This window comes from Sphaerodactylus townsendi, linkage group LG08, assembly GCF_021028975.2.
Source record: "Sphaerodactylus townsendi isolate TG3544 linkage group LG08, MPM_Stown_v2.3, whole genome shotgun sequence".
In the NCBI taxonomy this organism is placed as follows: domain Eukaryota; kingdom Metazoa; phylum Chordata; class Lepidosauria; order Squamata; family Sphaerodactylidae; genus Sphaerodactylus; species Sphaerodactylus townsendi.
This window is the reverse complement of record NC_059432.1, coordinates 13,749,484-13,762,435: the sequence shown is the minus strand read 5'-3', so window position 1 is coordinate 13,762,435 and position 12,952 is coordinate 13,749,484. Positions and strand designations below refer to the sequence as shown.

The 12,952-nt window shown below is 45.3% G+C and overlaps 1 protein-coding gene across 2 annotated transcripts in view; it reads right to left on the bottom strand.

Moving 5' to 3' along the window:
- LOC125438359 (pro-neuregulin-3, membrane-bound isoform-like) overlaps positions 1–12,952 on the bottom strand; it is a 136,795-nt gene that overhangs the window by 7,599 nt on the left and 116,244 nt on the right. For both annotated transcript variants that reach the window (XM_048506777.1, XM_048506778.1), the window contains exon 4: positions 9,184–9,311. In XM_048506777.1, coding sequence (XP_048362734.1) covers positions 9,184–9,311 — 128 coding nt within the window. The remainder of the gene's footprint in view (positions 1–9,183; positions 9,312–12,952) is intronic.

The following is a 12,952-nucleotide window of genomic DNA, read 5'->3' as shown; positions in this document are numbered from 1 at the left end:
TGCTGTTAAGTGTGTGTGTTACTGTGTCTGGGAAGCCCAAACCTTACAGAATTTGGAAATGATTTTATGTAGCTCAGGGGGAATAAAATCCCTTTGGAAACTAGCGTGATAGATGATTGGATTTCATGGTCTCAGGATGTGATGGGGGAGACTAACACAGATCCTTCTAAAAGAAACTGGGGAAAAAATCTGTCGTGAGAGTGTCTGACTGTGCGGCCTACATTTAGGGAAGGGCTGTAGCTCAGTGGTAGTTTGGTGTGCAGAAAGTACCAGGTTCACCCCTCTGTATCGCCCGTTTAAAAGGATCAGGTAAAGGTGATGCCTGACAGCTTGGACCATCACTGCCACTTTAAGGCTCCCAGATCCATTTCACATGAACTGTTGCCAAGTCAGGCGTCACCCATTTTATATCTGTACATTTCATTTTTTTTCTGCCTAAGTGTAAGTATCTTACATCTATCTCTGGCTTTGCTGGGTCAGAACGACAGTCCATGTACTCAAGTGTCTCATGAATCACTGTATTTAGAAATGAAACTTCTAGGTGCCGGCAGTACATCTGAGACTACTAGATACTTGAACAAATAACACGTGGCAGTGATCTTTGCCATATCCTTTGTGAAAGCTTCCAAAGTTACTGGGAAGCGGGGGTGGCGATTTCTGCATTACACAGACTGTAGGTCTGATCCAGCAAAGTCAGTCCCCTGTTCTTATTGATTCTTGGCACACTAAAAGAAAAACCATGCTCAGCAAGTGAGAATATTGTCTCTCTCAGTGCACATGGCCGGGCTCCCGGCAGAGATAAACATGTTCACAAAGCAGAAAATGCTCCGCATTCAATTTACGACGACGCCAGGAGCCACCTTTTCCTTCTTTTCCCCCCAGTTTGTTTCTAAAAAAACCGATTACCCCTCTCATTATGGGCGAGCATTTTCAGAAGCACCTTTTGTTTACTGACGCCTGGGGAGTCCGGAGGGGAGGCAACGCAGTTAAAGCGATAAACCTGGAGATCAAATCAAGCGGCGATTTATCGCCTTCAGCAGCTGAGCAGCGGAAAAAAAAGTGACGCGGGTGCTTTGGCAAGAAATGCAGATGCCGCTCGTTTTGTGTTTGGGATGTGCTGAGAAAATCAAAAGATCTCATCTGGCTGGAATGATCCATAAGAGGCTGTTAGCACCTCCGGCATTCAGCTTTGGCTGGCAGGTAATGCAATTGCGGCCATGCAAAACAGAATCATGAAATGCATCTTTGCGTGCTCTTCAGAGGGCAGGCAGGGATCAGTGCTGAAATTCAGTGATCTCCAGGAGCAAGCCAAGCCCATGCTTTAATATCCTTCTGTTTTTCAAGGAGAGGAATAAAAGAGAAACACACACATACACACAGCTCTCTGGTGCAATAGCATGGGACTATCATTCCCCTTCTTCATGATCATAGGCAAACTCTATGCTGGGGATAATTAGGAAAGGAGTTGATAATAAAACTGCAAGGATTGTCATGCCCTTATATAAAGCCGTGGTGCGACCGCACTTGGAGTACTGTGTTCAGTTCTGGTCGCCACATCTCAAAAAGGATATCGAAGAGATAGAAAAAGTGAAGAAGGGCAACGAGGATGATTGAAGGATTGGAGCACCTTCCTTATGAGGAGAGGCTGCAGCGTTTGGGACTCTTTAGTTTGGAGAGGAGACGGCTGAGGGGGGATATGATTGAAGTCTATAAAATTAGGCATGGGGTAGAAAATGTTGACAGAGAGAAATATTTCTCTCTTTCTCACAATACTAGAACCAGGGGGCATTCATTGAAAATGCTGGGGGGAAGAATTAGGACTAATAAAAGGAAACACTTCTTCACACAACGTGTGATTGGTGTTTGGAATATGCTGCCACAGGAGGTGGTGATGGCCACTAACCTGGATAGCTTTAAAAAGGGCTTGGACAGATTTATGGAGGAGAAGTCGATTTATGGCTACCAATCTTGATCCTCCTTGATCTCAGATTGCAAATGCCTTAGCAGACCAGGTGCTCGGAAGCAGCAGCAGCAGAAGGCCATTGCTTTCACCTCCTGCATGTGAGCTCCCAAAGGCACCTGGTGGGCCATTGCGAGTAGCAGAGTGCTGGACTTGATGGACTCTGGTCTGATCCAGCAGGCTAGTTCTTATGTTCTTATGTTCTTATCCCTTGCAAAACATTATCAGTGCTATTATCTTGGCAGAATTCCATCTGTTACTAAGAACAGGTAGAGTTGCCAGCTCTAGGTTGAGAAATACAGAAGGAACAGACAGGCATGCGCATCTCCCTTCTTCCATTTTTTCTTTCACAACAACTCTGTGAGGTAGGCCAGGAAGAGAAGAGAATGACAGGCCCAAGGTCACCCAGTAAGTTTCTTGGTGATGGAGATATGAAAATGAATATCCCTGGTCATAATCCAGACAGTGGCCCATACCGCACAAGCCCAGGAAAACATTTAGCAAATGTTTTCAAAACCCCTCATTTGTCCACACTCAGCCCCTTGAAATGATACTTGCTTACCATTTTGTGACCATTCCGTTTCTTTTTTTTAAAACTCTGTGGATCCAAGGCTATAAGGCTTCAAAGCCTCATTCTGCAGTTCTTTAGGGGTCATGTCTTTGTAGCTATGAAGACCCCCCCCCCAAAAAAAAAAACTGATGAAAATTCAGTACCAGATGCCCACCACAAGCTCAGAAAATGGTACCAATGAGGAAGTCCCTGAGGTGTAGGAAATGTTTTGAAGAGGTCGCATCACAAGTGAAAATGTTTTCAAATTGGGGCCCATCATCTGTCCTTGGGCCACACTCACCCTAGAGTGGCTGGGAGGGTAGGTGGAAGAGGCAGAAGTAATTTTGCAAGTTTTCCTCTATCTTTCACAGTTTAACCCCCCCCCCCCCACCAGAAAACAGTTTAGTTTAGAGGAAGCCAAGGGCACAACACCTCTGCTAGTCCTTTGCCCGGACCACCCTTTGAATGGATCACCATGAGTCAGTTGAGACCTGAAGGCGTGTTCTTCATCTTTTCAGTTCCCAGGCATACAATAAATACTGCTAATAAATACTGCTGATCTGAAAGAAATCATTCCAATTGGTGCCACACTGCCTTTCTGAGAAGGCACAGTTCTCAGAATATGAACCCATGGAAGAAGTGACTTGACTGTCACCCAGAGAGATTCTGCAAACCTTAAAAAGCAGACTTCTAGAACAGGAATACCATATCTTGTTGGGCCAAGCAAATAAATCATGCTCACCCCTTTCAGTCGGAATAGTACCAGAACAGGGGCACGTAGCCAAATATCTTGAACTATTAACTGAATCCCAACAGAGATGGATTATTACAAGGGCCAGATGCAATACTTTTCCATCGGCCATTACAAAGGGTCGCTACCTATCTATCCCTCTCCAGGATCGGGTCTGTCCACACTGTAAAAACCAAGTGGAGACTCTTGCTCCCATTATACTTGACTGTCCGAGATATGTGGGCATTAGGAATTTCTCTCCTGGGCGGGTCTTAGACAAATCTGAAAGAGACTCTGACAACTCTGTTGTGGAGCTTTTGTTAAATAACACAGAGGCCATGCTCTTGGAAAAAGTAGCAAAATGTTTTTACAAGTGACAAGTAACGTCCAATACTAGATACATTTTATCTGTCTGTGTTTTGAATGTACTTTTGATTTGTACCTCAGAAATGTCTGTAATGCTCTGGAGCCTATTTTAATATGTCTAATAAAGGTTGTTGTATTGTATTGTGAAGTGAGTGTGACTTGATTGCCTTAGCTGTGCCTGTACTAAACTCCCCGGCAGCATCAAAAATGGGGCATATTTAATCATTTATTCACAGAAATGTGAGGACATGAAGCACATATATGTAGAACTCTTAGCATTGGCATATTTTTTCTCCTTGTCCTGACCATTCTTCCTTTTCCACCTCTGCTCATATCATCACTTCATGTATTCGACGTTGACTTAGGATGCCTTGATTTTTTTAAAGTGGTGCCACCCATAGGCGATTGCTGCTTCATCTCGCAACAGAGAACTCACAGTTAAAACAAAGATGGCATCTGGGAATGAAAATAAAAGCCACTATGTTCTTCACAAGGCAATGCCTATCAAAATCTGAAGGCCAAGCCAAAAATTGTCCGGGTGAAATGGATTTGTTACAATTTTCCTCACAACTCTTATACCTCTCGCACAAGTCTGTGGATTTCCTACAGTTCGCCTTGACCAAAAACAAACAAACACCCAATTCAGTAGCTCCTCTAATAGCAGAAGCTACTCTAATGTCTAGTATCTAATTTGGTTGCAGTTTCATGTAAATAGGGCACAACACATATTCCCCATTCTTTGGTATGTGCTGTTTTGTGTAGCATGTACCAAAACTGGAAGATACGCATGGTGTTCTACTCAGGTAAAAGGGGGTCTGACCCATCAGGAGAATTGAGGGTTGTGTGCATTTCTAGCATACACAGTTGGTTATCTCCAAATGTAACCTCTTGAAAGACCTTCCGGCATTTACTGAAGAGGAAGAATTCCCGTCCAAAGTCTGTCAGATGACTAATCTATCACCTGCATAATATTTGTAATCTGGTTCCGTGAAGTAATTTATGGAGTACTTGCGCTATGCATGAAATCAATTCTGGACATATAAATCACTGATACTTGAAAGTCTACTGCCTGTCCAAAAACACAATAGCCTGGTGAATTAAATACTAAATTATAAAATTACAAAAGTGTTCACGTATACATCAAGCCATGTCCATCAATCCAAGCAAAGTGTTTCCTTAAAGCAGGCATATCACAGCCATACGTATGGTATTCTGACATGGCAAAACATTGTTGTTGTATCCTTAAATTCTTTATTATTTATACCCACACGAACATTGCGGTTTTCCAATGTAATATGCTTGATTCTGCCCATTTTTTTCAGAGAAATCGTCACAGTGCCAGCTCTTTACATAATTCTTTAAAGAAGAAGAAGAGTTTGGATTTCTATCCCCCCTTTCTCTCCTGCAGGAGACTCAAAGGGGCTGACAATCTCCTTGCCCTTCCCCCCTCACAACAAACACCCTGTGAGGTAGGTGGGGCTGAGAGAGCTCTGAGAAGCTGTGACTAGCCCAAGGTCACCCAGCTGGCGTGCGTGGGTGTACAGGCTATTCTGAATTCCCCAGATAAGCCTCCACAGCTCAGGCGGCAGAGCTGGGAATCAAACCCGGTTCCTCCAGATTAGATACATGAGCTCTTAACCTCCTATGCCACTGCTGCTCCTAAAATAAAAAAAAATACTTCCAACATGTGGGCTGGGCCCAGTGGTGGGATCCAAAAATTTTAGTGGTGGGATTCAAACTGTGATACCCTGAAATTTTGGTGCTGATACATCCAAAAATGCGCCCCCTGCAGGAACATCCCAGAAATTTGTTCAAGAATCTTTGTTCTGCATTGAGTTTTCTGTATTGCTGTCAATGGGGGTTGCAGGCGGGGGGGGGGGGGACATTTCTGAAGGCACAGTCTCAAAACTTCCAGGGTCTCATCAGGAGGCTGCCCTGATGATAACAGCCCCAGGTTTGGTGCAGTTTGGTTCGGGGGGGGGGGGAAGTTATGGACCCTCAAAACTGTTGCCCCCATCTCCTATTAGCTCCCATTGGAAACAATGGGGGATGGGGCACCCCCTTTGGGAGTCCATAACTTTGGACTCCTTGAACCAAACCTCACCAAACTTGGGGAGTAGCATAAGGACAGTCTCTTGATGATACACTGAAATTTTGGTGCTGCTATATCTTAAAATGCACCCCCTGCAGGCGCTAATGTCCTGGTGCAAAAAAAATTGGGCGTGGTGGAGTGGCAGGTTTTGCCCAGGGCTACAGTTTGCCTCGTTACGCCCCTGGCACAGAGGTAGGTGACTGAAATGTGTACACCTGTCAAGCAGTGCTTCAACACACCTATGTATTTTCCTCAAGTGCACACATGTGCTCCTTGCAGTCACATTCCATGATTTCCAGAGCCAGCTGCCACCGCCAGCTTGGACTCACCTGCAGTGCCCGCACTGACCACCCGCAAACCAGCCCTGATGGCTCCAAGCAACAGCAAAAACAAATATCTGTTACTCAGGAGCAGTGGCAGGTGGTGAACAAGAGGTATCCTGACAGCAGCAGCTGGAGCCCATCAGGGAGATGCTGCCACTGCCCATCTCAGCAGCCAGACCAAGAATGGTGGCAAACAGTGCAGATGGAGGGTGGGCAAAAGAAGGCCCAGAGGAGGGAGCAGGTGGCTGTAGGTGAGCGTGCTGCTTGATGCCATGACAAAACTGAGCAATACCCCAATTACTGGCCCTTTAAAGTGCAGGCGGGCTCTCAGGTCAGGATTATACAAAGCATTACGACCCGATAGCCAATGATTATTGCATATCTGATAGAAGAAAAAATAAAAATCTTAAAAGTGAAACTGAGAAGGGGGGGTAGGGGAAAAAAAGCAGATCCTGAAGCCAAAGGCAGCTCACACTTACTGATGTTTTCAGAACTAGTGGGTCTAAGATAAGCCCCAGCTGATTCTTTTTAACACATCTGCTGGACATTTTATTTCAGCTGTGCAGAAAAGATTAGTGAGGTAGGAATTACTTTACGACAAGCGTGAAAGCCCTGGATATTAAAAGGAAGCTGCTTGAAAGAGAGATCCCCACTAGCGAAGAAGAAGGATTGTATGTTTATGGAGATTATTGATGTCCCGAGATTTAAGAAGGTCTCCAGAACTTCTGGAGAGGCTGGAGTCAGACCCAGTTTAATGCCAGTAATAATAATAACAACAACAACAACAACAACAACAACAACAACAACAACAATAACAACACCAATAACAACACCAATAACAACACCAATAACAACAACAACAATAGTTGTTGTTGTTGTTGTTTCAAAAAATGCTCAGATGATGCAAAATGCAGATTGTGCAAGGAAGCTGAAGAAACTGTAGATCATGTCCTCAGCTGCTGCAAAAAGATTGCCCAGACTGAGTACAAACAGAGACACAACTCAGTGGCCAAGATGATCCACTGGAATTTATGCAAGAATTACAACATAAGAACAGCTAAGAACTGGTGGGAACACTGTCCAGAGAAAGTCATGGAAAATGAAAAGGTCAAGATCCTGTGGGACTTTCGAATCCAAACGGACAAAGTGTTGAAACACAATACACCAGAGATCACCGTGATCGAGGACAAGAAAGTGAGCATCATCGACATAGCAGTCCCCAGTGACAGCAGGGTCATGGAAAAAACACAAGAAGGTCACTAGATACCGCGATTTGAAAATCGAGCTTCAGCATCTATGGCACAAACCAGCTGAGGTCGTCCCAGTGATGATGATATCGGCATGCTGGAAGCCCCATCCGAAAAACTTACTAGGGCAGCACTTGAAACATGCTTTGACAAAATTAACATTGGTCAGGATTCAGAAGGCAGCCCTGCTGGGATCCGCAAGAATACTACGCCGATGCGATTACAGCTTCTGACCTCTCTGGAATTTAGGTGAGTGAGGCTCAAATTGTAATGAAGGCCAACAACCAGCTAAAGATCTGGCAGTTGTGAAATCTACAATAATAACAACAATAACAATAAGAATAACAAAAATAATAGTTGTTCTTGTTGTTTTTGTTGTTTATTAGACTTTTATACTGCTCACCCTCAAAGTATCCCTTTTGGTAAAATGCAGCAGGGATTTTTGAATTGCCATGCTCCCCAGAAGTCATGTCAAATTATGTTAACATAGATTTGAAGATCTGAAAGCTGTCATAAATGACCCAATCTGCTTTATTCCATTTTATTATTATATTTGCTTTATACATATCCAACCTTTCTCACCAATGGGAACCCAAAGCAGCTGACATCCTCCTCCACTCCTCTGTGTTAACCTCACGACAAACCTGTGGGGTAGGCTAGGTTGAGAGTGTGTGGCTGGCCTGAGGTCACTCAGCAAGCTTCCGTGGCACAAGCATGAAGTGGGATGTGGGCAGTGGTGGGATCCAAAAATTTCAGTAACGGGTTCCCATGGTGGTGGGATTCAAACAGTCGCATAGCACCAATGGGCTGGGCGGGGCATGACAGGGGCATAGCTGGGCATTCCGGGGGCAGGGCATTCCTGGGCGGGGCTGTGGCAAGGATGCAGCTGCTGCGCCAGTCCTTGGGCAGGAAACGAATGCATGCAGGCGCAGGCTGCCATGCACGCTGGTGCACCTCCTGCTAGACTGCTTCCAGTTCTGCGCGCTACTGCTGAGAGGAGGGGCGTAACTAAGGCAAAAATCACGTGGCAAAACCACCAATTAGTAACCCCCTCTCGGCACACACAAATAATTAGTAACCTACTCTCGGGAACCTGTGAGAACCTGCTGGATCCCACCTCTGGAGGTGGGGTTATCCTATCTCTAAAATGCTCTCAGATCTAACCACAATACAGTCCCCCTGTCTGGCAACCAACTTCCACGATAACAGCAACTACGATGCCGTTGTACCAAAAGAGGACATCTGGTTGAATTCAGTGTGCAAAATTCACTGTAGATTTATACTCCACCCCGTAGGAAAGCCCAGAGCAAGGTATCATAGCGGCACATGAGAAACAACATTTTCATTAGTGAAAGACACAAGAGCGCTAACTGGCTCTCATTGTTCCGAGATCGGTTTGCTTCAGGCCTTCGAAGCGCTGGGCTGCCTGTCGACTAAAAGGCTGCCTCCCGAAGGCGCAGCCCGTTGCTATGCACTCATGCAAACATGCAAAGGCGTCGCTTTTTCACACCGAGTGCCATTTGTCTGAAGGAACACAGAGAAAGTTGGAAAGTTGGCCTCTGGGACTGTGACAGGAGGCTGACTCATTAACTTCACGGCCTGAGATAAGGCAGGACGGAGCCGGGCGAAAGTGGGGCGGCTGTTATATTGTAATGGTTTCTCCGAATACAATTGCTTCATTCACTGATCTGTGACTGCAGCTCCGACGGTGTCCTCAATACTTCTTCGAGGCCTTTTACAAAAGGGGGAGTGGGAGAAAATGGGATTTTGAGAGGGGAAGCGACGGCCATTTTATACCTACAATAGCAGAAGTGCTGTTCAGCTGTTTAATGAATGGAACGAGGCTGCCTCAGCGCTGCCCAGCCTCGAATCACCGTGCACAAAGCAAAAAACCGATTACGTGCCGTTTCCTTACCTATGTGGCTTCGTAAGCTGGCTCCCTCGGTCTGGAGACAAGGCTTCGGGAAAGGGCTGGGTTCCTGAAAAACTAGATTCCATCATCGTTTCCATTGCCGGCTCTGGATGTCTGTTGGGCTTTGAATACTGCAGCAAAGAAAAAAAGGAATGAAAAAAAATGTGTGAAAGGTTGGACGTGTCGGCCTCTGACGTTCGTGCACAAAGGTACTATGTTCAGCTTTTAAGCCCTTGGGCCAAACCACTGGCCAGTTTCAGTCTAGCATGCTGTACTCTGCAGACTTCTAGCATCTGATCTGGGGACAGAAGACTTCCAGTAAATGAAGCTCTTCATTTTATTTGTTTCCAGAAAACTCCTCGTTGTTCATTAAAAACTCTCCTCTGTAGCCCGAATTTAATCATCAGTTGGGCACACACTGAGAATAACAAGGCCCTCAATTTGCATTTTATAGACTGGGGAGCTGCGCTCTTCATCTCATCTCTTTGAGCTTTCGATGTGGGTATAATATACCGGGCTTCAGATGGCTTGGACATATGCAGTGGTGGGATCCAAAATTTTTAGTAACAGGTTCCCTTGCCAGCCCACCCCCCCTCAGCAAAGGGGGCAGAGGCATACCTACGGAAACCTGAGCCCTGGCAAAACCTGAGTTGGATGCCCCCCACATGGGCAGCGACCCCACCACGACCCCCCCCCAATTTTTTTTGCACCAGGTCATTTCTAAACCATCATCACATTATAGAAAATGTTCCAACTCACAAATCTGAACACAGCAATGGTGAAACACACAGGTTCTTTGATAGAGACGGGTGAGATAAAAGGTATGAAAGGCTGAGAATCAATGAATTGCAGTACCTGAAAGGGATTAACCCAGTTCAGGGAGTTACATTATTAGTCGCAATTGCTATATGGAACCTTCACGTTCAAAGGCAGGATGCCTCTCGGGGAGGCGAGGGCGTGGAGACGGAAAAGCGGACCCAGTTAGTAACCCCCCCTTGGCACACACAAATAATTAGTAACCCACTCTCGGGAACTGGTGAGAACCTGCTGGATCCCACCTCTGGACATATGGCTTTTCTGTATTCTGTATTTTCTGTATTCCCCCACTTGTACGTTTCTGTTTCTTTTTGGGGGGGGGGCAGTCCTGCTTGTGTTTTACTCCCTGTAGTGTGGACATGAGTAGCAAACTCTAATCTGGTGAACCAGGTTTGTTTCCCCACTCTTACACATGAAGTCTGCTTGGTGACTTTGGGCTAGCCACAGTTCTCTCAGACTCGCTCAGCTCCACCTGTTTTGGGGAGAGGAAGGGAAAGGAATTTGTAAGCAGTGGCGTAGGAGGTTAAGAGCTCGTGTATCTAATCTGGAGGAACCGGGCTTGATTCCCAGCTCTGCCGCCTGAGCTGTGGAGGCTTCTCTGGGGAATTCAGATTAGCCTGCGCACTCCCACACACGCCAGCTGGGTGACCTTGGGCTAGTCACAGCTTCTCGGAGCTCTCTCAGCCCCACCTACCTCACAGGGTGTTTGTTGTGAGGGGGGAAGGGCAAGGAGATTGTCAGCCCCTTTGAGTCTCCTGCAGGAGAGAAAGGGGGGATATAATCCAAACTCTTCTTCTTCTGTTCTTTGAGACTCCTTAGAGGTAGAGAAAAACTGGGTATCAATCCAAACTCCTCTTCTGCAAATCTTGGGAATTTCCCAACCTGGTGCTGGCAGCCCTAATCCTTTGCTTCTGTTCTTCTTTTTAAAAAATCAGTTTGGAGCTGGCTGGTGTGTATGTGTGAGGAAGTATATAATAATAATAATAATAATAATAATAATAATAATAATAATAATAATAATAATAATAATAATAATAATAATAATAATAATAATAATAATAAGCACATCATCTGCTGCTGTAAGAAAATAGCCCAAACTGACTATCTCGAACGTCACAATAGGCTAGCAGCAATGGTGCACTGGAACCTTTGCAAAAAGTACGGCCTGCCCTGTAGCAAGACCTGGTACGAGCACAAGCCAGAGAAGTCCACAGAAAATGAAGAAGCAAAAATACTCTGGGACTTTAGAATACAGACAGACAGACACCTGGCACACAACACCCCAGACATAACAGTGATAGAGAAGAAACATGTTTGGATCATCGATGTTGCTGTGCCAGTTGACAGCAGGGTAGAGGACAAAGAGCTGGAAAAGATCACAAAATACAAGGACCTACAAATTGAAGTTGAACGATTGTGGCAAAAGAACAACAGTAATCCCACTAGTAGTGCGGTGCTCTAGGAGGAATCCCAAGAAATCTTGAAAAACATCTGGAAAGCCTAAACTTGGACAGAACATCAGTCCACCTGCTGCAGAAAGCAGCACTTCTAGGAACTGCACATATTCTACGCAAATACCTCTAATATCCTAGGTCCTTGGGAAGGACTCGATATTCAGAGATGAATTCCAGACACTTGTGCTGTGTTGTTATGTGTAATAATAATAAAACCTTTAATGGCATATATATATAAATTATACAATGGAGATTAAAATTGGCTGGTAAAAAAGTTAAAAAAGAAACAAACACCATGAGAGCTGAAATATTAAGCCACTGAACTGGGACTGAGTCTGCTAAGCATTTGGGAACGTTCAGTGATGACAACACACAAGAATCTAGCAGTTCGTTCGATGGTAACAGTTGAGTTGCTGTCTAACGAGAACAAAGTTTTGACAGCATCTGTAGTGTTGCCTAGAGCAGCTAAGAGAGGATTAATTAGTCTTTCCTGCTCTACAGCATATAGAAGGCAATATAATAGAACGTGATGGACGGTTTCTTCAAGACCAGGATTGCAGATGCAAGATCTATCAGAGGATGGAAGATGGTGCTCTCTGTTGTATCGTCTAGTAGAAGGAAGAACATTGCATCTGGCTAAGGTGACAGCGCGTCTCGAGGAAGTATATGAGATTGGACTCTTCACTTCAGGAGAGTGCTGCTGAAATTATTTTTGAATAATTCTACAAACCCGGAGTCACCTGGACACCCTCCCCCCTGGTCCAGTGCCTAGATAAGCTGGGCATTTAGGTACAGTAAAAGAGCTTAATTGTGCCATTATTTTCAAAGCTCTCGTTTGTCTCCAAGCTGATTATATTTGTGTTTGTTGTTCAGGCAATTACTGGAAAGCACTTCTGAGGCACGCGGCTAAATAAATTAATGAATAATGATAGCATTTAAAAAAATCAGGCTTTGTGCAAATTTTCCAATTATTCACAGTTTCGCGGCGAAAAATCAACTGTCAACTGCAATTACTTGGCCACTCGCCAGCGATCCTCCGTTCTTGCCTTCCAAGGCTGGCGATTTTGAAGACATCAATGGCGACAGCCTGGCCCGACACATGGGAGATGGCCCTGGCAGCCAGCTCCTACAACTCCCATTGTCAAGATCTGTGGGATCGCGATCAATTCGGCTCGCTTGGAGACTGAGGACAGGAATGCCGCCTTTATTCGTCAAACACATTCACGACATAGGAAAGGCGCTGGCTATTGACTGTAAGAGAAACCGGATCTCCGGCTCCTTTTGTAAAGCCAAGCAACCGTCAGAGGTTCTGTAAGGACCCAGATTCAATTTCCCAGAAGGCCCCAGGTTCAATCCTCAGTGGAAGGCCAGTAGTGCAACTGAGAGAGACTGTTTTTGGAGAACTTGGAGAGACACATCAAAGTAGATCAAAGCTGGATCAGCGCTCTGACTCAGTGTAGGTCACACAGGTGTCAAACTCGCGGCCCTCCAGATGTTATGGG